General features: G+C 57.3%; 3 protein-coding genes across 4 annotated transcripts; 2 read left to right on the top strand and 1 right to left on the bottom strand.

The window, feature by feature from the left end:
• The first annotated feature begins 6 nt into the window (after window positions 1-6).
• On the top strand, window positions 7-12,930 carry SF3A2 (splicing factor 3a subunit 2). 2 transcript variants are annotated; one of them, XM_038772578.1, is made up of 9 exons: window positions 7-78; window positions 5,660-5,832; window positions 7,284-7,355; window positions 7,560-7,606; window positions 7,927-8,036; window positions 8,703-8,752; window positions 9,011-9,151; window positions 9,320-9,388; window positions 12,250-12,930. In XM_038772578.1, the coding sequence occupies exons 2-9, from the start codon at window positions 5,707-5,709 to the stop codon at window positions 12,832-12,834; spliced, it is 1,200 nt and encodes a 399-aa protein (XP_038628506.1). In that variant the 5' UTR covers window positions 7-78; window positions 5,660-5,706; the 3' UTR covers window positions 12,835-12,930. The 2 variants fall into 2 exon arrangements, with proteins under 2 accessions (XP_038628506.1, XP_038628505.1); XM_038772577.1 differs by lacking the exon at window positions 7-78 and adding an exon at window positions 257-405 and having other exon boundaries at window positions 5,610-5,832.
• Window positions 12,931-13,649: 719 nt separating this feature from the next.
• Window positions 13,650-17,219, top strand: AMH (anti-Mullerian hormone). The gene is made up of 5 exons (XM_038739841.1): window positions 13,650-14,406; window positions 14,706-14,869; window positions 15,028-15,142; window positions 15,365-15,533; window positions 15,887-17,219. Exons 1-5 carry the CDS (start codon window positions 13,743-13,745, stop codon window positions 16,788-16,790), a joined length of 2,016 nt encoding a protein of 671 aa, XP_038595769.1. The 5' UTR covers window positions 13,650-13,742; the 3' UTR covers window positions 16,791-17,219.
• A 564-nt stretch (window positions 17,220-17,783) lies between these two features.
• JSRP1 (junctional sarcoplasmic reticulum protein 1) lies at window positions 17,784-20,437 on the bottom strand. The gene is made up of 6 exons (XM_038771839.1): window positions 20,239-20,437; window positions 19,779-19,973; window positions 18,892-18,900; window positions 18,691-18,785; window positions 18,485-18,547; window positions 17,784-18,353 (listed from the first exon to the last, which is right to left on the bottom strand). Exons 1-6 carry the CDS (start codon window positions 20,435-20,437, stop codon window positions 17,784-17,786), a joined length of 1,131 nt encoding a protein of 376 aa, XP_038627767.1.
• Window positions 20,438-21,411: the final 974 nt, after the last annotated feature.

The raw sequence follows: 21,411 nt of genomic DNA, 5'->3' as shown, positions 1-21,411 counted from the left end.
GGGGCCGGGCCGGGGCGGGGCGGCTAAGAGTTGCAGGGAGCCGGGAACGGCGGCGCCCGAGGACGGAGCTGCAGGAAGGCGAGTGGCCGGAGGAAAGCGGGGCCCGCCAGGGATTTGGGTTGGTGCCCGTGGGCGGCCGGCCGGCCGGCCGGCGCTCCCCCCCCCCCCCCCCGCCCCTCACCGCGCGCCAGGGGTCACGTGGAGCGCGAGGCGTCCGGGCCGCGCGCCGCCTCAGCTTCGGCCGCCATTGCCTCCGCGCTCCTTCCGCCGCGGGCCTCCGGCACTTTTTTTATCCGGCGGGGCAGGCGCGAGCCCGGCCACCCGGCGGTTGATTCATTAGTGGGGTCGATCGACCACCCACCGCGGGCAGGGGACTGGACGAAGCGCTTGGGGGAGGACTAGAGAGTGAGTAGGCCCAACCCCTGAGGGGAGTGGAGCTCGGGTCTGGGATGATGATGATGATGATGATGGCGGCATAGTAAGCGCTTCCTATTTGCAGAGCTGGGGGGGGGGGGGTACAAGGTGATCAAGTTGTCCCACGCTTCCAGTCTTAATCCCCATTTTACAGATGAGGGAACTGAGGCTCAGAGAAGGCAAGTGACTTAATAATAATAATAATGATTGGCATTTGGTAAGCGCTTACTATGTGCAAAGCACTGTTCTAAGCGCTTGGGAGGATACAGGGTGATCAGGTTGGCCCACGGGGGGCGCACAGTCTTCATCCCCATTTTACAGATGAGGGAACTGAGGCCCAGAGAAGTGAAGTGACATAATAATAATGATTGGCATTTGGTAAGCGCTTACTATGTGCAAAGCACTGTTCTGAGCGCTTGGGAGGATACAGGGTGATCAGGTTGGCCCACGGGGGGCTCACAGTCTCCATCCCCATTTTACAGATGAGGGAACTGAGGCTCAGAGAAGTCAAGTGACTTAATAGTAATAATAATAATTGGCATTTGTTAAGCGCTTACTATGTGCAAAGCACTGTTCTAAGCGCTTGGGAGGATACAGGGTGATCAGGTTGGCCCACGGGGGGCTCACAGTCTTCATCCCCGTTTTACAGATGAGGGAACTGAAGCCCAGAGAACTGAAGTGACTTGCCCAAGATCACACAGCAGACACGTGGCGGAGTCGGGATTCGAACCCATGACCTCTGACTCCAAAGCCCGGGCTCTTTCCACTGAGCCACGCTGCTTCTCAAGGTCACACAGCAGACACGTGGTAGAGTCGGGATTCGAACCCATGACCTCCGACTCCAAAGCCCGGGCTCTTTCCACTGAGCCACGCTGCTTCTCAAGGTCACACAGCAGACACGTGGTAGAGTCGGGATTCGAACCCATGACCTCCGACTCCAAAGCCCGGGCCCTTTCCACTGAGCCACGCTGCTTCTCAAGGTCACACAGCAGACACGTGGTAGAGTCGGGATTCGAACCCATGACCTCCGACTCCAAAGCCCGGGCCCTTTCCACTGAGCCACGCTGCTTCTCTCTGTCTGGGAGGCGGAGGACTTGAGTTCTAATCCCTACTCTGCCGTTCGACCTGTAATGATGATGATGATGATGATGATCCCTGTTAAGGCACTCGTTAAGTGCTGATTAGGTGCCGGGCACCGTACTAAGCGCAGGGGTGGATACAAGTCAATCGGGTTGGACGCAGCCCCCGTCCCACATGGGGCTCCGCCTCCATTTACCAGATGAGGGAACTGAGGCCCAGAGAAGTGAAGTGACTTGCCCAAAATCACCCAGCTGACAGTAATAATAATAATAATGGCATTTATTAAGCGCTTACTATGTGCAAAGCACTGTTCTAAGTGCTGGGGAGGTTACAAGGTGATCAGGTTGACCCACGTGGGGCTCACAGTCTTAGTCCCCATTTTACAGATGAGGTCACTGAGGCACAGAGAAGTTAAGTGACTTGCCCAAAGTCACACAGCTGACAATTGGCGGAGCCGGGGTTTGAACCCATGATCTGACTCCAAAGCCCGGGCTCGTTTCCACTGAGCCACAATCAGTCGTGTTTATTGAGCGCTTACTTTGTGCAGAGCACTGTGCTAAGCGCTTGACAAGTGGCAGAGCTGGGATTAGGACTCATGACCACCCGACGCCCGGGCTCTACCCAGTACGCCATGCTGCTTCCCAAAACTTTTACCGGCCCCTATGGGGATCGAACCCGCGACCTTGGCTTTATTAGCACCACGCTCTACCCACCTGAGCTAACTTCACGGGGCCTCAGTTTCCTCCTTTGGAAAATGAGGATGAAATCCCAATTCTTCCCCCCTCTTAGAATGTGAGGCTCACGTGGGTTCTCATCTTTCCACCCAGTACCTGATCTTCATCGTCAGTGGTATCTCTTGGGTCCGTACCGTGTCTAGAGCACTGTACTAAGTGATTGGAAGAGTACAGTACAACTGAGTCAGTAGACACATTCCCTGCCCACAACAAGCTTACAGTCCACAGGGGGGTGACGGACACCAGTATAAATAAATCATTTATAATATGCAATTTAAAGGTATGTACATAAATGTGGCGGGGTTGAGGGTGGGGCAAATACCAAATGCCCCAAGGTCACAGATCCAAGTGCTTAGACGACACAGTAGGAAAGGGAGCTGGGGTAAAGAGGGCTTAAGCCGGGAAGGCCTCTTGGAGAAGTTGCGACCTTAATAATGCTTTGAAGGCGAAGAGAGTTGGGATCTGGCATATGTGGAGGGGGAGGGAGTCCTAGGCCAGGGGGAGGACGTGGGAAAGGGGTCAGCGGCGAGATATAGATGAGATTGGGGCACAGTGAGCAAGCTGGCGCTGGAGGAGCAGAGTGTGCCGGCCGGGCTGGATTAGGAGATTAGTGAGGCGAGGTAGGAGGGAGCGAGCTGATGGAGGGCTTTAAAGCCAACGGTAAAAAGTTTCTGTTTGAAGAGGAGGTGGGTGGGCAACCATTGGACGTTTTTGAGTGGGGGTGTGGACTGAACTTCTTTTAGAAAAATGATCTTGGCAGCAGACATGCCCTCCCCCAGTCTTTCCCATCGCTGTAGAGAATTCCACTATCCTCCCTTTCTCACAAGCCCAGAACCCTGGTGTTATCCTCACTCATCTCCCTCATTCAAACCACATATTCAGTCTCACCAAGTCCTGTCAGTTCTATTTTCACAACCTATCCAAAATCTGCCCTTTCCTCTTCATCCAAACTTACTACTGTGCTGATTCAAGCACTTAACATATCCTGCTGTGATTGCTTCTCAGATTGTTTTCAGAAAAAAAAAAACCCTGAACCCATCTCCCTACTCCTCAGAAGTGGTTTGCCGTCCATCTCCTCACCAGACAGAAGCCCCTTACTATCTGCTATAAGGCACTCAGTCAGTTCTCCCCCTGCTGCCTTTGCTTGCTGATGTTCTACGACCCAGCATTGACTTGGCTCCTGCAACACCAACCTACTCACTGTACCTCAATTTCATCTATTTCGCTGCTGACCCCTTGCTCACGCCCTGCCTCTGACCTGGAACTCCCTCCCAATCAATCATCCGTATTTATTGAGCACTTCCCGCGTGCAGAGCATTGTACTAAGAGCTTGGGAGAGTACAGGATAACAGTAGGCACATTCCCTGACCCCAACGAGCTCACAGTCTAGAGGGGGAGACAAACATAAATTACAGATATGTATACACGTGCCGTGGGGATGAGGAAGGGGTGATAAAAGGAGCAAATCAGGGTGACGCAGAAGGGAGTGGGAAAAAAGTTGAGGCCTCTTGGAGGAGATCACCTTTCAAGAAGGCTGTGAAGGTGGGGAGGGTAATTGTCTGTTAGATATGCAGGGGAAGGGTGTTCCAGTCCAGAGGCAGGACGTCGGCAAGAGGCTGGCGACGAGATAGATGAGATTGTGGTACAGTGAGTAAGTCGGCATTAGAGGAGCGAAGTGTGCGGGCTGGGTCGTAGTGAGGTGAGGTAGGAGGGGGCAAGGTGATTGAGTGCTCTAAAGCCTATGGTAAGGAGTTTCTGTTTGATACGGAGGTGGATGGGCCAACCGCTGGAGGTTCTTGAGGAGTGGGGAAACATGGTTGGAGCGTTTTTGTAGAAAAATGATCCGGACAGCAGAGTGAAGCATGGACTGGAGAGAGGAGGCAGGGAGGTCAGCAAGGAGACTGATACAGTAATCAAGGCAGGACCTATCCTGCCTATAACATGGTAGCAGTTTGGACGGAGAGGAAAGGGCAGATTTTAGCAATGTTTTATAAAAATTGTGGTATTTGTTAAGTGTTTACTATGTGCCAGGCACCATACTAAGTGTTGGGGTAGGTACCTGATTATCTCGTGAGACACAGTCCCTGTCCTACGTAGGGCTTACAATTTTAACCCGTATTTTATAGATGAGCTAACTGAAGCCCAGGGAAAAAGTGACATGTCCAAGGTGACACAGCAGACAAGTGGCGGAGCTGGGATTGAAACACAAGTCCTCTGACTCCCAAGCCCGGAGCTCTTCCCATTAGGTCATGCTGCTTATCCGACAGACCACTACTCTCCCCGCCCCTAAAGTCGTTATTAAAATCGCTTCTCCAACAAGAGACCTTCCCAACTAAGCCCTCATTCCCCCATCCCTTTCGTCGTCCTTTCTGCACCGCCTGGGCACTTGGGTGTGCCCCTTAACCACTTTGATACTCACCCTAGCCCCTCAGCACTTCTGTCCATATCCTTGCTTCCCCTAGCTGTAATTGATTTTTATGTCTGTCTCCCCCACTGGGCTGTAAGCTCTCTGTGGGCAGGGAGCATGTCTACCAACTCTTGAAATCTCCTAAGCGCTTGGTGCAGTGCTTGACCCATAGTAAGCACCTACCATACTACTATTATTATTGTAATTATTGATATTAGCAACTTTGAGCTTCTTTGGTTTGTCAGCTTTTCCAAGGTGGTCCTGAGGGTTTTGTCCTTGCAGTCAACAAGACCAATTTCAGCCCATCTGACTACTCTTGGAAGGATTTGGCAGCTGGATATTTTAAGGGTTGAAGGGTGGATGGACGGATGGTCGCTTCTTGCCTCCCTATCAACCTTGCTCTTCCTTGATGGTGGTGGCCGCCGTTTCCCAGTCATCGGGCCAGGGGCCACCTCCTGGGGGGTTCTGGCTGGACTGGGAGCTCTTTGTGGTAAAGGAAAGTATCTACCAACTCTGCTGTATTGTCATCTCCTAAGTGTTTGTCCGGTGCTCTGCACAGAGTAAGCGCTCAGTCAGTACCATTGGTGGTGGTGATGATGGCTGGTGCTGCCATCTTGCAGAATGTTGGCTCTAGGGATTTTTTTGTGGTTTTGTTTTTTTAATGGTACTTGTTAAGCACTGACTGTATGCTACGTACTGTACTAAGTGCTTGGAAAGTACAATTCGGTAACAGATCCAAGATCATCAGGTTGGACAAAGTCCCTGTCCCACATGGGGCTCACAGTTTAAGTTGGAGGGAGGAGGATTGAACCCCCATTTTCCAAATGAGGACACTGAGGCCCAGAGAAGTGAAGTGACTTGCTCAAGATCACACGGCAAGCAAGTGTCAGAGCTGGGATGAGAACCTAGGTCCGGGCTGTCTCTTGGTGCTTTTTCTCATGGCGCATTTGCTTTCTCTCTGTCTCTCTCTCTAGGCACACTCTGTCTGTCTCTCTTTCTCCTCCCCTCCATTCGCCTTTCACAGGCTTCTTCCCAGAACTTCTCTGAAGGACACAAGCAGCTCTCATCACCATGGACTTTCAGCACCGTCCCGGGGGCAAGACTGGGAGCGGAGGAGTGGCCTCGTCCTCCGAGAGCAACCGAGATCGCCGGGAGCGCCTGCGCCAGTTGGCTCTGGAAACCATTGACATCAATAAGGTGTGCCGCGATCCTTCCCCAACCCTGCCCCTTGGGCAGAATGTGCCAAAGAGCCGGGTTCTCCCCGTCTCAGAGTCCTTTCAGGCTGAACTTCCAGCACTGGCAAAATTCAAGCAGCTCTGCCTAGATGGGAAGTCGGGGGAGCGAAGGCTTTGTCTTTCCTCTGTGGGACGCTGGCTTGCTTCCCTTCTTTCCCCCACTGCTATGTTTTCAAGCCCTGCCCACCCTCCGAAACCCTCACTTGGGATCTTGTCACCTGCCCTGGCAGAGTCACTTGTGGAACGCACCCCCTGTTTGGCTCATTTACCAGCTGTGGCTTCCGTGTTCTCGGAGCCCAGGGGCTTGGGCCCAGCGTGTGATGTTCGTTAGGCGCTTACTATGTGCCAAGCCTGTGCTCAGCCCAGAGCAGATACAAGATAGGTTGGACACAGTCACTGTCCTGCATGGGGCTCACAGTATAAAGGGGAGAAAGAACAGGTCTTGAATCCCCATTTTCCAGCGGTCTCGAGAAGTGAAGCGACTTACTCAAATCAAGTTGCCCAGCAGACAGGTGGCAGAGCCTGGAGGAGAACCCAAGTCCTCTGACTCCTGGGCCCAGTCTCTTCCCACTAGGCCACCAGGCTGCTTCCCACGCTGCTTTTTCTTTCCATGCACCTCTTGGTGTCACATAATGATGATGATGGTATTTGTTAAGCGCTTACTATATGCCAGGCACTGTTCTAAGCAGGGTAGGTACAAGGTAATCAGGTTATTCCACGGGGGGTTCACAGTCTTAATCCCCATTTTACAGATGAGGTAACTGAGTCACAGAGAAGTTAAGTGACTTGACCAGAGTCACACAGCTGATAAGCGGTGGAGCCGGGATTAGAACCCATGACCTCTGATTTCCCAGCCCGGGCTCTCTCCACTAAGCCATGCTGCTTCTCATCAGTCGGCCGAGGGGGACCAGGCCCCGGGGAAGCCGGGGCGTTTCTAGATTGATCTCAGTTTTGTCCGGGACCGGCCATCAGCCAGGCTCCCCCTCCTGCCCCTCCACCGCCTCGCACTAGGAAAAGTGGATAGGGTTTCTAGTGACTTCCCAGCTAACTGGCTTGGGTCCAGGCCAGGAAAATCCCTGTGATGGGTTGTCGGGGGCTGCAAGGGCTTAGGTGGGGGGGGGGGGCAGAGTGGGACAGAGACTGGCAGCAGGAACACGGACTACCCACAGCCAACAAGTGGAAGGGCCAGGATTAGAGTGGGTGTGAGGGGACATGGGTGAGAGAGGAAGAGCTGAGGGCGTAAGGAGCAGAGGGGCGGGGCCAGAGTGAGACTTACAGAGAAAAGGAGGAATACAGAACAAGAGAGGCTGAACTGACCCTAGGAGAGGTGTTCTGGGATCAGGCTTCCATCAAAGCTTTCGGGTTGGGGCAGGGGCTTCTCAGAGAAGTTACTCATTGTTCTTTCCTTTGCAGGATCCGTATTTCATGAAAAATCACTTGGGTTCTTATGAGTGCAAACTGTGTCTCACGCTGCACAACAATGAGGTGAGCTAACCCCGGGTGGAGCCTGAGCAGGGTTAGGGGGTCCTTGGAGCCGTGTCTGCTTCGAGCACCCCGGCCAGGAAGGACCCCGGAATGGCCGGGCTGGACCTGCCATCCATTTTTGTGTTTTTCCGGGCCAGGGGAGGATGAGAGGTGGCTGGGGGTGGGATTTCTGCGGCGACTAACCAGCCCCGCGTCGTCTTTCAGGGAAGCTACTTGGCGCACACCCAAGGAAAAAAGCATCAAACCAATCTGTAAGTACTCAACCCGGATCACTAGAGCGATCGCCCCTCTGAGTCGAGTCCTGTCTGGGTTTCCAAGTTGACTTTGGCTCCTTTTCCTTTTGGCGTGAATTTGATAGCCCAAGAAGGAAAGGAAGTTGGCAGGCGATGGGGGAGATAATGGGAATTGCACAGGACTCAGTTTCTCAAGGAGGTTGGAGAAGCCCTGGGCTGAGGGTTAGGGCCCATGAGAAAGATCTCTCCGCCTCCAGGGGCGCGGGGGGAATGGGACGAAGGGATGTGTGGCTAAAGCAGGGCGGGGTGGCTTTCCTGACGACTTCTCCCGGTTGCAGGGCCCGAAGAGCGGCGAAAGAGGCCAAGGAGGCCCCAGCCCAGCCTGCCCCAGAGAAAGTCAAAGTGGAAGTGAAGAAGTTTGTGAAAATTGGCCGGCCGGGTTACAAAGGTCTGTGTCTGGGTTGTGTGCCTCGCCCCTCTGAGCTGCGATGGTGGCCCTCCCTCGCGCCTCCCCCCCCCCCCCCCGCCCACCCTTTTTATGGTATTTAAGTGCTTCCCGTGTACCAAACACTGGGATAGATGCAAGCTAGCCAGATTGGACACAATCCATGTACCACATGGGGCTCCTAGTCTTAATTCCCATTTTACAGATGAAGTAACAGGCCCAGAGGAAGTGAAGTGACTCGGCCAAGGTCACATAGCAGACTAGCGGTGGATCCGGGATTAGAACCCAGGCCCTTCTGACTCTCTGGCCCAGGCTCTATCCACTAGACCACACTTCTTCTCCTCTCGGGACATCTGAAGATGTTGCCACTGCCCGTCTGGGTGCTGGTGTGGGAGAAACCTCCTAAATCTCTCCCTGGTGCCAGAGAGGCCACTGGACATGTGGCAAGTGACAGAAGCCTGCCAGCTGGCATCTACTCTCCCGGCCCTGTCGGGTCCGTTCCCCTTAGTGCCAGCAGGCAGGGCCCCTAGCCGGGTGTACCCTGCCTGCAGAATTTGCTCCAGATGCTCCCTGGCTCTGTCTGGGTGGGCCTAGCCCTGCCGCAAGCAAAGTCCCCCCTCGGGACTCTTGGGGGACACAGCAGAGGTGACTTCTTATTTTCCGTGACAGTGACCAAACAGCGAGACACCGACATGGGCCAGCAGAGCCTTCTCTTCCAGGTAAGGGCCTTTCCCTCCCAGCAGCAGGCCCCACTGCTGTTTCTTTCCGGTTGGGCCCAGCCCAAGTCTGCTGTGGCAAAGCAATCCCTGGCCCGTGATGCGTGTGCCAGTGTGGGGCTCGGCGGCCGCTGCCAAGGCTGCTTGGAACAAGGGGTGGCGGCCGTGCTGGCCTTTCTTCTCCCTCCTCCCGACGCCCACCCCACTGGGGCTTGGTTCTCTGTAAGGTGAATGGTCTCTGGCATCCTGTCTGCCTCACAGATCGATTACCCCGAGATTGCGGAGAGCATCATGCCGCGGCACCGGTTCATGTCCGCATACGAGCAGCGGATTGAGCCCCCAGACCGGCGCTGGCAGTACCTGCTGATGGCGGCTGAGCCCTATGAAACCATCGCTTTTAAGGTAGGTTGGGCTGGGGGGTGGGGAGCTGTTCTCGATTTGAGGTGCCTTCTCCTGTCTCCTCTTCCATCCCCAGGCAACCTACTGCTTTGAGCCTTGGCCCCAGAGCGTTCTCAGCCCACACTGCGGCCCTCCCTCACTGTGATCCCTTCCTTCTTCCTTCCCTTACAGGTGCCAAGCAGGGAAATCGACAAGGCCGAAGGCAAGTTTTGGACGCACTGGAACAGGGAGACTAAGCAGGTAACCAGCTGTCTGTGAGCGCCGGGACTCTGGGTCCTTGGAAATGGCTGGGGGTGGGGGCCGGGTGGTAACTGTCAGTGGAGCCGGGACAGACCTGGCCCATGTGGTGGAGAAGTCAGTTCACATAATGGTCCCTCCCTACCTCTGGAAGGGAATTCATTCATTCAATCAATCATATTTGAGCACTTACTGTGTGTAGAGCACTGTACTAAGCACTTGGGAAAGCGCAACACAACAAGAAACTGACATTCCCTGCCAATGACAAGCTTACGGTCTGGGGTGGGGGAGACAGACATCAATACAAATAAATAAAATTTCAGATCTGTATATAAGTGCTGTGGGGCTGGGTGAGGGAGGGGGAGAGCAAAGGGAAGAAGTCGGGGTGACGCAGAAGGGAGAGTGGGAGGAGAGGAAAAGTGGGGCTTAGTCTGGGAAGGCCTCTTGGAAGAGATGTGCCTTCAATAAGGCTTTGAAGCGGGGAGTGTAGTTGTCTGTTGGAGTTGAGGAGGGGGAGGTTGTTGCAGGATGCTGGCGAGGGGTTGGCGGTGAGACAGGTGAGATCAAGGCACAGTGAGAAGGTTAGCATGAGAGGAGCAAAGTGTGTGGGCTGCATTATAGAAGGAGAGAAGAGAGGTGAGGTACGAGGGGGCAAGGTGATGGACTGCTTTAAAGCCAAGGGTGAGGAGTTTTTGTTTGATACAGTGGTGGATGGGCAACCACTGGAGTTTTTTGAGGAGCAAATACGTCCTGAATATTTTTGTAGAAAAATGACCTGGGCAGCAGAGTGAAGTGTGGACTGGAGTGGGGAGAGATAAGAGGCTGGGAGGTCAGCAAGTAGGCTGGTGTAGTAATCCGGGCGGGATAGGATGAGTGATTGTATTAACATGGTAGCAGTTTGGATGGAGAGGAAAGGGTGGGTTTTAGCAAAGTTGTGAAGGTGGGACTGACGGGATGACTGCAGAGAGGGAGAGAGATCAGGGCTGGAGATGCAGATTTAGAAATGATCCGCACAGAGGTTATAGTTGAAACCATGGGAGCAAATGAGTTCTGCAAGGGAGTGGGTGTAGATGGAATATAGAAGGGGACCCAGAGCTGAACCCTGAGGGACCCCCACAGTTAGGGGGTGAGAAGCAGAGGAAGAGCCCATGAAAGAGACTGAGAATGAACGGCCAGAGAGATGAGGAGAACATGAAAGGACAGAGTCAGTGAAGCCAAGGGTGGATAGCGGTCCCAGGAGAAGGGGGTGATCCACAGTGTCGAAGGCAGCTGAGAGGTCGAGTAGGATTATAATGCAGTAGAGGGTGTTGGATTTGGCAAGAAGGAGATCATTGTTGATCTTTGAGAGGTTCCTTTGGAGCGAAGGGGACGGAAGCCAGATTAGAGGGGGTCAAGGAGAGAATTGGAGGAGAGGAATCTGAGAAGCAGGTGTAGACAACTTGCTCAAGGAGTTTGGAGAGGAATGGTTATTCATTCATTCAGTTGTACTTATTGTGTGCTTACTGTGTGCAGAGCACTGTACTAAGCGCTTGGGAAGTACAAATCGGCAACCTATAGAGACAGTCCCTACCCAGCAACGGGCTCACAGTCTAGAAGGGGGAGACAGACAACAAAACAAGTAGACAGGTGTCAATGCCATCAGAATAAATAGAATTATAGCTACATACTCATCATTAATAAAATAGAGCAATAAATACATACAAATATACACAAGTGCTGTGGGGAGGGGAAGGGGTAGGGCAGAAGGGGGGTGGGGGCGATGGGGAGGGGAGGAAGAGGCGAGGAAAAGTGGGGGGCTCAGTCTGGGAAGGCCTCCTGGAGGAGATGAGCTCTCAGTATTCGCTTAGTACAGTACTAAATAGTACAATTATAATTAATAAATACGTTTGAGTGAATGAATGGTAGGAGGGAGATGTGGGGGTCAGGGGAGTTTTTTTGTGTTTTTTTTAGGATAGGGGAAACATGGGCATGTTTAAAAGCAGTGGGGAGGAAGCCACTGAAGAGCAAACAGTTTAAGATGACTGTTAAGGGGGTGAGAGTTTTGATAAGGTGTGAATGAAAGGGGTCAGATGCGCATGTGGAGGGGGTGGCTTTCGAGAGGAGGCAGGAGATCTCCTCTAGAGATACTACTCGGAAGGATGGGAGAGTTGAAGAGGGGGCCAGAAGTAGGAGAGACTGAGGAGGGGCAGGGACGATTTGGGGGAGCTCACACCTGATGGTGTCAATTTTCTTAATAAAGTAGGTCAGGTCACTGGGGGCAAGGGAGGGGGAGAAAGGGGAGACAAGGGGACTGAGGAGGGAGTTAAATGTCTGGAACAACTGGCAAGGGCAACGGGCGTAGATGTCGATAAGGGTAGAGAAATAGTTTTGCCAGGCGGAGGAGAGGCCAGAGTTAAAGCATGGAAGGGTAAACTTCAAGTGGTCCAAGTCAACCTGATATTTAGATTTCTACCAGCAGCACTCTGCAGCTCGCGCAGAGGAGCGAAGGAGGCGGACTGTGCAGGTGATCCAGGGCTGTGAGTTAGTGGTACGAGATCGAGGATCAGACTGGGACACCAGCTGATACTGCATCAGGCTGTTTTAGAGCCAACAGTCCTAGAAGAGATGCCGTCCTTGCCCTTGACACAAAGGGATGAGACTTCTGGGTCTCCCTGTTTCTAAATGGACCCCAAATCACAGAGCCCCAGCTCTTTGCAGGGATCCACAGGGGTCCAGGGAGTTGCCTTTAGACTACCAGGGAGAGATGGGCTGCAGGCTAACCAAGATAAGGGTGGGGCGCTGCCCCTCCCATCTCCCATGAGGAAACATTGGTGGTTGCTGCCACTCACATGTGAGTACATCTGTCTCTCTGTGTGTCTCTGCAGTTTTTCCTCCAGTTCCATTTTAAGATGGAGAAACCTCCTCCTCCTCCTAGCCTCCCTGCAGGCCCTCCTGGAGTGAAGCGCCCTCCCCCTCCGCTACTGAATGGTTTGCCTCCCCGTCCTCCTCTCCCAGAGTCCTTGCCACCGCCACCTCCAGGAGGCTTGCCTCTGCCCCCCATGCCACCCCCTGGACCTCCTCAGTTGCCCCCACCGGCGCCTGGCGTCCACCCCCCGGCACCCGGCGTCCACCCCCCGGCGCCCGGCGTCCACCCTCCGGCACCCGGCGTCCATCCCCCCGCGCCTGGCGTCCATCCCCCGGCGCCTGGCGTCCATCCCCCTGCGCCTGGTGTCCATCCCCCGGCGCCCGGCATCCATGCTCCGGCACCTGGCCTCCACCCACCGGGGCCTGGCATCCACCCCCCAGCACCTGGGGTCCATGCGCCGGCTCCTGGAGTCCACCCCCCGGCGCCCGGCGTCCACGCCCCGGCCCCCGGTGTCCATCCCCCAAACCCCATGCCCCCAATGCTGAGACCTCCGCTTCCTTCCGACGGCCCTGGAAACCTTCCTCCTCCCCCACCAGCCAATTGAGTGATTTCCCTCGCACGTGTTGCGTTTCCTTAGGATTGACGTTTTTGTACGCAGGGGCTGTGGCTCCGTGCCCGACATGGTTATTAAAGAGATTTCCACTTGGTGTGGTGTGGAGTGGCAAATTTGATTGAGTTGCAGGCACTGGCCCTGGGTGCCTTCGCCACAGGCAGCGCTTAGTGGCCCCTCTGCCCTGCTGATGGTCCCTCGGAGAGTTTCCGCCAGCCCTGTGCTGGCTTCTGCTGGGGGCTGGAGCCCCTCACACCCTGTTACCAGCCCCAAAGAGAGATGCCTTGGCCCTCAGTGACTTGGGGCCAGGGGTGGGGATGGAGGTGGGGGTGCTCTCTGGCACTTCTGCCACAGATCTCTCAGAAGGGTCCTCGGAGTGGTTACCAAAGGGAGAGGCCCAGAAGGCCTGAGCGGGGTTGGAGGGGCTGGCGGGAATGGGGATTTTCTCCAGCGGGGCGGCTTGGTCCATCCACTCTGGCCAGGGTTCTCTTCTTCTGGGAACCCGGAGGGCAGGCCCCAGGCTCCCCCACCCCCATGGGGTCCCTTGGCCCTGCCGCTCTTTGGATTCTGGCGGCCGAGAAGAAAATAACAACATGTTAGTCAAGGACGGCGTTTCTCCTGCTCTGGCTCAAATTTTATATCATTTGTACAAAGCAGATATACCCAGCCCTGAAAATAGAACAGAAAGGTTCTTTTGAAAGAGCTTCCCTCAGTGTCAGGCCATTGGCCTTTCAAGTTGCCAAAGGATCTGTTGGGCATTGTCGACTCAAGGTCACCTCCGTTCACAAGAGATAGCTGCCCTTGCCTCCCTCGCAAAAGGTTTGGGAAAGCATCGCTGCCACCCTGGCCTCATATAAGGCGGAGGCGGCCGGGAACTCGGATGCGCACACACCCCGCTCAAAATGAAGGGCTGGTCGCTGGACCCTGCTGGACCCTGTCTGCCGCCGTCACCCCTGCTACTGCAGCTGCTGTTACTGCTGGTGCCCCCGCTGCATGGGGCAGGGGCAGGGCATCTTGAGGCGGGGGGACCCGGTCCTGCTGCAGAGCTGGCCCCAGCCCCAGGCAAGGGCCAAGCTGCAGAACAAGGGGCTGGAGGCCGAAGTGCCTCTGAGGGAGCCTGGCCAGAGCGACCTGCTGCGATTGCTTCCCCCAAGGCAGGAGGAGGTGGCGGGCCTTCCTCCTCTTCCTCCTCCTCCTCCACTGTTGAAGAGACCCCGCATGGGACCCGGCTTTCCGCGATCTCACCTGAGCCTGGACCTCCCATCTCAGGCCACGGGGCCGGACGGGGCGCCCACCCTTGGGCCATGGGTGGCCTGAGAGGACCAGTGTGCCGGGTGAGGGTGGGAGGAGCCAACGGTGACCATTTGGAGGTGGTGGGATCTCTGAGCAGCTATGAAAGTGGCTTTCTGGAGGAGGTGAGGCAGGCCCAATGGGGCTCGCGAGCCCAGGCCACCTTTGGGATCTGCCCCCCGGGAGATACGGGGGTGGTTCTCTCCCTGCAGCAGCTGGGAGCCTGGCTGGTAGAGCCAGGTGGGCACCACCTCGTGGTCCTTCATCTGGAGGAAGGTACGGGGGCTCCGCGTGGGTGAGGGAGAGCGGGTCCCCCCGGGGGGGAGGATCAACCCTATCCCCACACCCTCTGCCTTGCCAGCTGGCCCCAAACAAGAAGGGAGGGGCCCCAGGGAATGGGACCCGCTGTGGCCGGAGCCCAGGCCGCCTGAGCCCCGGGCTCCACCCCTTCCTTAAGCTGTGGGGCTGTTCCCTGGCCCCACCAGAAGGCAGAGGCTTCGGAGGGTTTGGGAAGTGGGTCGGGTGGGGGGGGGGGGGGGGGGCAGGCACCGACTGCCTGCCCTCGTGCCCCCCAGTGATGTGGCGGCAGGAGCCGGAGCTGAGGTTCCAGGAGCCGCGTGGAGCAGGTGGCCCCGATCTGCTGCTGGGCAGCCTGGACCTGGCGCTTCTGGTCTTCTACCCAGGCCAAGGGAGGGAGCAGGAGTTTACGGTGGCTGGTGATGGGCTGCAGCACGAGCAGGTACAGGGTTTGGGGAAGGCGCTCAGTGCGAGATGTGCTCACCTCCATGTATTGGCACACAGATGCTTGGGTCCATGCACATATTCCGCGTGCGTGCGCGCGCACACACACTTTCAATGGGCAATTTCACCTTCCTCTTTCAATCCCTGTCTCTGCAGAACCTCTGTCTCTCACAGAACACCCGCTACCTAGTCCTTGGCATGGAAGGAACTACCAGGGCCTGGCTGCCCCGCCTGCGGCTCTCCCTGGCCTTTTGGCCTCGTGGCGGTCACGGTAAGGGAGGGTAAAGTGGCTGGGATCCCTCCCCAGCCCACTCAGCTGGGGGGCTGCGGGCCAGGGGGTCAAGACCTCGGGCTGGGCAGAAGCGAGGGCTCGAGACCTGGGTCCCCTCCTGGATGGTGAGCAGACTGGCTTAGGGCCAGGAACCCTGGCTCTGCCCTGCGGCTTCTGCCTACGTGAGCGTGACTGTGTTTGCGTGTGACTCCTGTGCCCCAGGGTCCCTTTCCCCGCTGGAGCTCCAGACCCTGCTCTTTGGCCCCGACGACAAGTGCTTCACCCGGATGACCCCCGTGTTGCTTCTGCTGCGGCAGCGGGGACGTCGAGGGGAGGCCCAGGCCCTGCCCGCCCGGGGGCAGCTGGATGTGGCGCCTTACCCCGTCCCAAGGTGAGTGGGGTCTCCTAGGACAGAGCGCGGTGGCTGGATTAGGCTGAGCTCTTGCAGGGTGGGCGGTGGTGGCTGCTGCTGCTCCCACCAGGAAAATGGTTTGGTAAGGGATGTCGGCTGCTGTGGTGAGGCACACGTGGAGAGGTGGACTATAGGGGACTGGGAACAAGGGGATGTGGGCAGAGCCAGGGCTCAGCTCTTCGTTAGTTAATGTCAATCATATTTATTGAGAGCTTACTGTGTGCAGAGCACTATACTGAGCGCCTGGGAGAGTAAAACAATACACAGACACATTCTCTGCCCACAATGAGCTTCTCTTCGCCACCTTACCCCGGGCCCCAAATCCTCCACAGGCCACCTACAGAGCTCCACGAGGCAGCTGCCACTCCCACGCCCTCTCCCGACTCCAACCACTTCCTGGAGGCCCTGACCCACCTGGTGCGGGGTGCCCTGGCCTTCCCAGCTCCCTTGCCTGGCCTGGCCCGCCTGCGGCTCGACTTGGACCCCTTAGCCCTGGAGGGGCTCCCGCAGCGGTTCTTCAACTTCTCGGAGCCGGCCATGCTGGAGCAGCTGGTGGAGTCAGAGGAGCCCCTCCTCCTGCATTTCCCTGCCGGCAGCCGGGCCCTGCTGGAGGGCCAGGCTGGGCATTGGCGGCCCGAGGAGGGGCTGGCCCGACGCCTCGCAGCCAAGCTTCAGGGAGTGGCAGCCGAGCTGCTGGGGCTCCCTGCGCTGCAGCCCCAAGCCGAGCTCCTCCAGCGCCTGCTGGATTTCTGCCAAGGGGTCAGCAACGGCACTGGAAGAGGTGGGGGCGGTGGGGACAACCGCACCAGCGCCCCGGACCCGCCCCCGCAACTGCACGCCCTGCTCCTGCTCAAGGCCCTGCAGAGTCTGCGGGCCGAGTGGCAGGAGCGGCGCAAGGTGTCACGGGCCCAGCGCAGTGCCGAGAGCGAGGGCCTATGCCGGCTGCAGGAGCTGAGCGTGGACCTGCGCTCGGAGCACTCGGTGCTCATCCCCGAAACCTACATGGCCAACAACTGCCAGGGCCGGTGCAGCTGGCCCCAGTCCGACCGCAACCCCAACTACAACAACCACGTCGTGCTGCTGCTCAAGATGCAGGCCCGGGGGGTGGTCCTGACCCGGGAGCCCTGCTGCGTGCCCACCAGCTACGCCGAGAAGACACTCATAAGCCTCTCGGATGGCGCCCTGAGCGCCCGCCTCATGCCCAACATGGTGGTTGTGGCCTGTGGCTGCCGCTGAGGCCACTCGCCTGAGGGCCCCCTCCTCTCTGGCTCCCCTGGCCGAGCAGCTGCTTGCACTTGTCCGCTTGCTCTCCGGTTCCCTGGCCCTGGTTGTTCCTCCTCTGGGGGTTCCCCCGGTTGGCTGTCTGGCTCATGCTAGCAGCCTGCCCCTCCGCGGGGCCACCTGAGCAGGGGAAAGCGGGGAGGGCAGGGGCTTTCTTGGCTGTACTTGTATGGATGAATGGGGCCTGACGCTGGGCTCGATGGAGGAGGAGGTTGAAGCGCCCCGACTGGGCAAACACCCGGGAGCAAGTTCAGCTTTCGAGAGGCCGACTCCCTCCCCTTCACCAGCTCCAGGCCCAGCTTTGCTTCCGCTACTGGTATTTACTCCTCTTGTAACAGAGTTGTTCTTCCTCAATAAAGAACAGCCTCCGTGCAGTACCTTCAAGGCTGAGTCATGGTTTTTCTTCTTCTTAATTGTAGTTACAGTATTTACCAAGTGCTTTTTATGAATAACTTGGGGCTGGGAATGGAGGCTTATTGAGGGAGGATAAAGGGCAGGAGAGCCCAGGGGGCCCATGAGGAGGAGAGGCCTGGGGCCCCTATCCCCTGAGCCATACGATGAGTTTCCCTAGCCCCTGTTCCCTTTGCAGCCAACTCCGTCCTCCACCCCATCCCCCGGCCCGCCCCATAGCCTTCCTTGAGGACCTGGGCTTCCTGCCCCTGAGGAGGGTCCTTTGGGCTGGATCCCCCACTCCTAGCACATCAGAGTTTTCCCTAAGACAACCACACAAGCTCAGAGATCACCCTGACACTTGGCTTAACTTTATTTGGACATCTTAGGAGGGGGACCTGGGGTTGAGAGTGGGCAGGGAACGTATGCCCCCACCCCCACCCCCCGCATACCGGAGTTGAGCGCCCGGGTGGTCGGGGCCGAGCTGGCTCCCTGAGTCGGGAGGGTGCCTAGGCCAGCAGCGTGCAAAATCTTGGCCCGTGCCCCTGGCCGCCACGCTCAGTCCCGCCGCTTTCCCTCTCGGTCTGGGTGCTTGTGTTTGCCAAAGAACCTGTCCCGGTCACCTGCACGCTCCCTCTTGCCTTTGTGCTCTGGCTGGGGCCACCCGCTGCCTCCCTGGGGTTTCCGCGAGTGATTGGGCTTGGCTTCCCAAGGTCGGGGGCTCCACTGCCCACCCCGCTTGGGCTTCTTGCTCCCCTGGTGCCCTTGTGGGCCCCCTTTGCCAGGAGCCCCCTCATAGCCTTCCCACTCCCGGCCTGGGGCTTTGGCCTGCACCTCCTTCCTGGGGCCCTTTCTGTTCCTGAACTTTTCATCCTTCTTGGAAGGTTTCTCGCGCAAACCCACGCTCGCCGAAGGGGGCTGGACGTCAGGTGGGCCGGGCTCCGGGCTGGCTCCGCCTGGGGAATCTGTGGCACCTGGCGTTATTTTTCCCGGCTCCTCGGGTGGCTCCCCGGCCAGCTCCCCTTGGCTCGGTGATGCTTTCGGTTTTTCCTTCCCTTGGGCTGTGAAGCCTGGAGGCCCATCCGGCTCTGGTGAGCCAAACCAGCTTGCAAGGAATCCCGTCTCAGGCTGGAGTGAGGTTGTGAGGAATGTAAAGCAGTTGAGTCACTTCTCCATAGTCCTCTGTGCTCCCCTTCTGCTCCTCCCCTGCTCTTTCCCCCCTAGCCAATGAATGTTGGGAACCAAGGGAAAGCACTTACTGGCTCCAAAGCCTCTCGAGCCTTCTCTTCTTGGGGGCACAGCCAGCACAGGAGCAACTCTAGCTGAAGTTCAGGGCTTACACTCCAGAAACTCACTCCTGCTCTCCCTCCCCTCCCCCAGCAATCCTCTTCCTCCTCCTCCTCCTCTTCCTCCTCCTCAAGATGAAATATGGTAAAGGCTAAGGTACCCAAGCTCTTCTGCTTACCAGTTTGTTGTTGCTCTGACTTGGGGCATGGCTGCCAGGCTGCACCCACAGAGTGGGAGCAGGCTCAGGGGCCTCTTCTTCCCCATCAATGGCATCTGGGGACAAAGAGAGTCCATCTTTTCAGTCAGATTCAAGAAAACAAGCGGCTCTTCCTGGCTGACTGCTCCCACTCTCTTGGGGCTACAGGCTTGTCTGACTCACCCTGAGCCTCTGGGAGCATTGGGGGCAGAGGATCAGGCTGGAACCTCAGAGGGAGAATTGAGCCCCGGGAGCCTCAGGGGTCCCGGAGCTCCAGGAGCCGGGCTCAGAGGAGTTGTGCTAAGCGCTTAGTACAGTGCTCTGCACACAGTAATTGAATTGAATGAATTCCGAGGTCTCAGTCGCTTGCCCAAACCCCCAGGGGCCCCGCCCTGGTTCCCTCTCACTCTCTATCTTGGAGAGCAGCCTGGTTTGGGTGGGGAGGAAAGGGGTGCTGGGAACAGGCCGAGGAGCTGGGCTGACCTTGGCCAAACCCAAATCGACTAGTGGCCAGAGGGGAATGATGGGTCCCAGCCGGACCCAGCGCTGGCTGCCCCTCAGACCTGACTCCCTCCCTCCCTCCCAGGAGGGAGGGCACTGCTATGACCTCAGAGCGGGGCTTGGCCCCCCTCTGCGGTCCCCATCCCCCTCACCTCCCCCCCCCCCCCCGCCACGACCCCAGGGGGCATCCTCCCACTCAACCCAGTGGTGCCAGACAGTGGCATGGTGCTTGCCTTAGTCAGTCAGGCTCTGGACTAAGCTCTCTTCCCCCCTCCCCAGCCAACACTAGTTCTGGCCCAGTGGCCCCCCCCAGTAACCACCTTGGCCCCAGGGCCCCCGTCCTTTCCCTCTTGGGTAACTGCAGACCCTGCAGGCCCTGTCCCTCCGCCTCAAGGTCAATGAGGTCATGCTAATGACCTCCCAGTCAGAAGAGAGTCAATTGGCAGGCCCCGGTGGGGCTCGAGTTCCCCATCCCAGTCTAGAGTGAGGAATAGGTCCCTACCAGGCAGGGGCTTGGGGCGGGCCGGCGGCTTGGAGCCAGGCAGCGGTTGGGGGACGGGAGCTCTTACCCTGAAATAGCTGGAAGGCCACACTGAGGACAGCCACGACCGAGGCCAGAACCAGGCACTTATTGAGGGTGATCTCACCCCAGGGCAGTTCGTCCCCCTTGGGGCCACCACTGGTCCAGGGTGGCGACAAGGGCGGTGGCGGCGACTTCAGTGGCTTCGGCTTCTTCCGGGCTGGGGCACTCTTGGGTGCTGGAGCTGGGCAGGGGAAGAGGGACAGAGGAGAAGGGCCCACTGACCCATTTGTCCTAGGATCTATCCACCTGGCCACGCCAGCTTCCCTTCCTCCTCTGGGGCTCCCTAGGGCCCCGGGGCCCTGGGCCACTGGCGGGGGGAGTGGAGGCCCCAGTGGAGCCCAGAGAAGGCCAGAGAGGGGCTCTTCTCTCTCTCAGGCCACCCCCACCAGGCCAACTGGGAACTTTTCTCAAAGCCACCCTGGCTTCCATCTGGCTTGATGGCTTGCCTGTTCTTGGTGGCAGCCCCTCCTGAATCTTGTCCTCTTGCCGATTCCCGCTGCCCACCCCCTCCCTTGCAGGCACGCTCCAAAAAGTCACCTGCTTTGGGGCGCTCTGGGCCCGCACCCTTGTCTGTTTCCTGGTCTCCTTTTCCCTCTGAGCCAGTTGCACCTTCCCCCAAGTCGTCCAGATCCTCGTCAGCCGCATGCTCTTTGCTCTTCTCCTCCTTCCCAAGCTCCTGGCCGGCGGGAGAGGGGCCAAGGCGGCCCATGAGCTTCTAGGGGGCTTGGCCTCCAAGTCAGCCCATTTACCCTTGCCCACCCAGCAAGTCAATCAAACAATCATTTGTATTGCACGCTTACTGCATGCAGAACACTCTGATGAGTGCTTGGAAGAGGCAATAGAGTTGGGAGATGCGATCCCTGCCCTCGGGGAGCTGACAGTTTTGCTGGGAGAGACAGCCACCCAGTCATCAGTCAGAAGGCAGAACTGTGGTCCTCGCCTTCAGGGATCTTACAAGCTAGTTGGGGAGAGGCGGACCCATTATTTGCAGAGAGTGGCAGCCTTGGGGAAGAGAGAGTGACCCGGGGGTGTCGGGGTAGAATAGCCGAAGTTGTACATCCTAGAATGTTCAATTTAACATACGTGAGTGCCAGGGAAAGAATTGCACACCTGAAACCCTGGCCTCATCCGTTTTCCCAAAATGCCTATAAAAATGGTCATCCCATTTTATGGAGGGAGGACTGCGGCAGAAGCTAGCACAGTGTATGGCACCCACGTTCATTAAGGAGGCAGCCCAGGCTCGTGGAAAGAGCCTGAGGTAAAGGGTTCTGGCTCTGGCTCTACCCCGGCCTCTTCTGTGACCTTGGGCAAATCATTGCACCTCTCTGCACCTCAGTTTCTTCCTCCGTAAAATGGGGATGGGAGACTTGCCCTCCCTCCCTCATAGGTCCTGGGCGGGGACAGTAGCTCTATCCGATCGACCATCCATATCTACCTGGAAGGAGCGTGGCCTAACAGAAAGAGCACAAGCCTAGGAGTCAGGAGGACCTGGGTTCTAATCCCAGCTCTGCCACTCATCTGCTGTGTGACCTTGTGCAAGTCACTTCACTTCTCTGGGCCTCAATTTCCTCATCTGTAAAATGGGGATAGGGACTGCATCCAATTTGATGATCTTGTAT

This window comes from Tachyglossus aculeatus, chromosome X1, assembly GCF_015852505.1.
Source record: "Tachyglossus aculeatus isolate mTacAcu1 chromosome X1, mTacAcu1.pri, whole genome shotgun sequence".
In the NCBI taxonomy this organism is placed as follows: domain Eukaryota; kingdom Metazoa; phylum Chordata; class Mammalia; order Monotremata; family Tachyglossidae; genus Tachyglossus; species Tachyglossus aculeatus.
The sequence above is the reverse complement of the archived record's forward strand: the minus strand, read 5'-3'. Positions and strand labels throughout refer to the sequence as shown.

Coding starts and splice junctions, on each gene's coding strand:
- SF3A2 (XM_038772578.1), top strand. CDS start 5,707: ATGGACTTTCAGCACCGTCCCGGGGGCAAGACTGGGAGCGGAGGAGTG. Junction 7,607..7,926: donor AAAAAGCATCAAACCAATCT/GTAAGTACTCAA, acceptor TCCCGGTTGCAG/GGCCCGAAGAGCGGCGAAAG. Junction 9,389..12,249: donor GGAACAGGGAGACTAAGCAG/GTAACCAGCTGT, acceptor GTGTCTCTGCAG/TTTTTCCTCCAGTTCCATTT.
- AMH (XM_038739841.1), top strand. CDS start 13,743: ATGAAGGGCTGGTCGCTGGACCCTGCTGGACCCTGTCTGCCGCCGTCA. Junction 14,870..15,027: donor ATGGGCTGCAGCACGAGCAG/GTACAGGGTTTG, acceptor CTGTCTCTGCAG/AACCTCTGTCTCTCACAGAA. Junction 15,534..15,886: donor GCGCCTTACCCCGTCCCAAG/GTGAGTGGGGTC, acceptor AATCCTCCACAG/GCCACCTACAGAGCTCCACG.
- JSRP1 (XM_038771839.1), bottom strand. CDS start 20,437: ATGCGGCTGACGAGGATCTGGACGACTTGGGGGAAGGTGCAACTGGCT. Junction 18,548..18,690: donor GTCAGAGCAACAACAAACTG/GTAAGCAGAAGA, acceptor CCTGAACTTCAG/CTAGAGTTGCTCCTGTGCTG. Junction 18,354..18,484: donor CTCGAGAGGCTTTGGAGCCA/GTAAGTGCTTTC, acceptor ACCTCACTCCAG/CCTGAGACGGGATTCCTTGC.